The sequence below is a fragment of the Anneissia japonica genome, unplaced genomic scaffold (assembly GCF_011630105.1).
Source record: "Anneissia japonica isolate Jap-2015-1 unplaced genomic scaffold, ASM1163010v1 scaffold3711_len311769_cov181, whole genome shotgun sequence".
In the NCBI taxonomy this organism is placed as follows: Eukaryota; Metazoa; Echinodermata; class Crinoidea; order Comatulida; family Comatulidae; genus Anneissia; species Anneissia japonica.
Window position 1 is genome coordinate 39,229 of NW_022758350.1, and position 2,948 is coordinate 42,176.

Genomic DNA, 2,948 nt, shown 5'->3' on the forward strand with positions numbered 1-2,948 from the left:
TATATATATACACACATATATATATATATATGTATATGTGTGTGTGTGTGTGTGTACAATAGGTCTATATAAATTGATATTGATGATAGTAATAATCATATATGATAGTAATAGGCCTAATTATGATAATGATCATAGTCATTCAGTTAAATTCAAACAGGTTTCTTTATTCATTTTATGATAATTATCCTACTAATGATACAAACATAAAAGTAAATGTATATATAGAGTGTCAACACAAACATCGAAACTACGATCAACAATGAGAAAAATCATTGCATACATTACATGACGATAAAGATAATGATGATAGTGATGATGATGATGATGATGATGATAATGATGATGGTGATGATGATGACAATTATAATGATGATGTTAATAATATTATGTTACTTGCTATTTAATCAAGTGAATCAAGCGAAGTAATTTTTTTTTTCATTTGTAAATGTGCTAACACTGTGGCTTCTCTGGTTCCCGTAGGTGCTTAAAGAGAACTTTGAGGGTGAAACTCCACTATCAGCCATCGCAAAGGTGAATCTATATGACTTTGTTGATCATTACTAAGACGATATAATTTAAAGCTCTGTTTGCACAATAAACTTTTCCTTGACAGCTTTTTGTAATTTTGCCTATGTAATGGTATGATGTCATAGCACACCCATTGAGCAAATCAACGGTAGTATTTGTTACATAAAAATTATATCATGAATTGCGCTTTATAATACATTGTTTAGTGCTGCTCAGGCCTACTGAACTTTTATAGCATATTATGCTCCCGTAAAGTTCCCAGAAGAGAGACTGTATGGAGCTATAATCCATTATAATCCCTGATCAGCACAGTGAGTCGAGGAAGTAATGGTCTATTACATAAATCTTAAATGAATGTAGTACAATGTTATTTTGTTGAGTCATGTACAATTTGCGTTTAAATGTATCATAAAGTTTCTAAGAAAATATCTTAGGCATCTATTTGTACAGACTTGAAATAATGAGGAACTAGAATACAATATATTTGGTTTAGGCTTATTATAAAGTGCCTTGTCAGGACAGGAACGAAGAACAGGGGTTATGTCAGTGGTGGTGGGAGCTCAGGCGTGAATGGCCATCTAGTACATGTGGTCCTAAGGGGGTGGGGTCCTATGTTCCGAATAGAGAGGGCTTCCCTAACTGTTGGGGTATGTCATGGAAGTTTTAGCCATTTTCATTTCTTCAGTATTAATATCACACTTGGTTCTAGATTTGGCTGCTGTCGGAGGGGTGGAGAGCTTGAGTGCACTCCAGGCGTGCAATGGCTGTGCGCTTTCATTCGGCAGTCCGCAGGGCTACCGACCCAAAGTGGTCCCGACGTACCGGTATACAACCCGACCCATAGGTCCTGAATACCGGTCGCCGAAACAGCATAACAGGGCTATATCTGATTCCGGTACCCAAATAAAGGTAGGAGAATAACCCATAACTTGCAGCGTCATTGTGCTGAATTGCGTATGGGCGTGGTCCGTGACTGCCTAGCTGCCGTAAATAGGCGCTTCATAGCAGATACATGTTCACATCATTCAACAACAAATGGACTATAAGCCTGATTTCAAACTATTTCACGAGGAGCTAAATGTTAACCTAAGTAAAATCGGCAAACCAACTATGTAGGCATAGGCCTAAACTCAGACAAAAAACTGAAATGCGAAATTACCAAGGCCAATCAGGGGCGGATTTAGAGGGGGCTTAACAGGCTTTAGCCCCCCCCCCCCTAAAATTTCATTGCCATTTCTTTTTAACTGCTTTTTGAAGGTCCAAACTAAAATATTGTTTAATGTTTTCTTCACACACATCATATTTATGGGCTAAACATTTTACAGTAGTTAAAAAAATAAAAATGAAATACGTTTTTTAACCGATCAGCGGACAAAAAACGTAGCTAAGAAACCAAAAACGCAATTGTTTAAACATTTTGTAACCATCTCAGAAACCCACTAGATCGATTTTATGGGTGCAACGACTATCAGAGGCTAAATTTATTGTGAAAACAATGTACTGAACGTTGTTGAAATTCGTAGCATGTATTACTATAAATATTGTTTAACATTTACGGAAATACATGTTGTTTAATGAATGAATAATTATTCAAATCCACTTGCTCTTGACAACAACAACTAGGCATCACTTATTAATTTTAATGGTGTCTACCATATATTTAATATTGGCCTAATAAGGATTAGGCCAATATTTTTACAAACTCAAAAGTGCACAATTTCTAATATAAACGATTTATTCTTTTTGTATATTATGACCCGTACGTATATACTAGTGTTTAATATTATCTACATACATAGGATTACTGTTTTTTTCTAATTTCACGGATATGATGTCTACCTATTTCGATTAAGTGATAAGCCTACACCTATTTCGATTAAGTTATAAGCCTACCAAAAGTTTACAAACTCCAGTGTTACGTTGACGCAGTCTCGCAATGACGCCATAATAATCAGTGGCAGATTCAAGTGGGGCCGAGCCGGCCCTAATTTTTTCAAAATTATTGTTTAAAAATGGAAAAAAAAAGACAACGGAAAATCAGAATTAGAATTTAGGTCTGAGAGTGCCATTTCCGGCAATCTAGAGGTGTCATAATCATAAATTTTCTTACCTTAGCCCCAACCATAGTGGGGCTGAGGTGGTAGTCCAGCTACACTCTCCATCTGTAAAAGTCCCTCTCTGGGCCCAGCTCTATTTCAAATTACTGGATCCGCCACTGGATATTTTGAAAATTTCGTATGGAAATAAATGTTAATTGCATTGCTTAAAATCAATTAATAGGCTATAGGCCTATGCGCCAGAGCTTCCGGGGCTTCGCCTCCTGGTCCCCAACCATTGCTTAGGCCTACGGCCCAAGGCTTTTCATCTCGCCCCCCCCCCCCACTTTCAGCCACGGATCGACGCCTTTGGGTCAGAGG

At 37.2% G+C, this 2,948-nt stretch overlaps 1 protein-coding gene across 3 annotated transcripts in view; it reads left to right on the forward strand.

The window, feature by feature from the left end:
* Positions 1-57: 57 nt before the first annotated feature.
* The window catches only part of LOC117125251, a 7,844-nt gene continuing 4,953 nt past the window's right edge, over positions 58-2,948 (forward strand). Inside the window, exons 1-2 of one of the 3 annotated variants that reach the window (XR_004448074.1) lie at positions 58-534; positions 1,241-1,440. Coding sequence is in view for 1 of the 3 variants with exons in the window: in XM_033271710.1 (XP_033127601.1) it covers positions 1,186-1,440 (255 nt within the window). In the remaining 2 variants the exon portion in view is untranslated. The other 2 variants (XR_004448075.1, XM_033271710.1) reach the window with 2 other exon arrangements.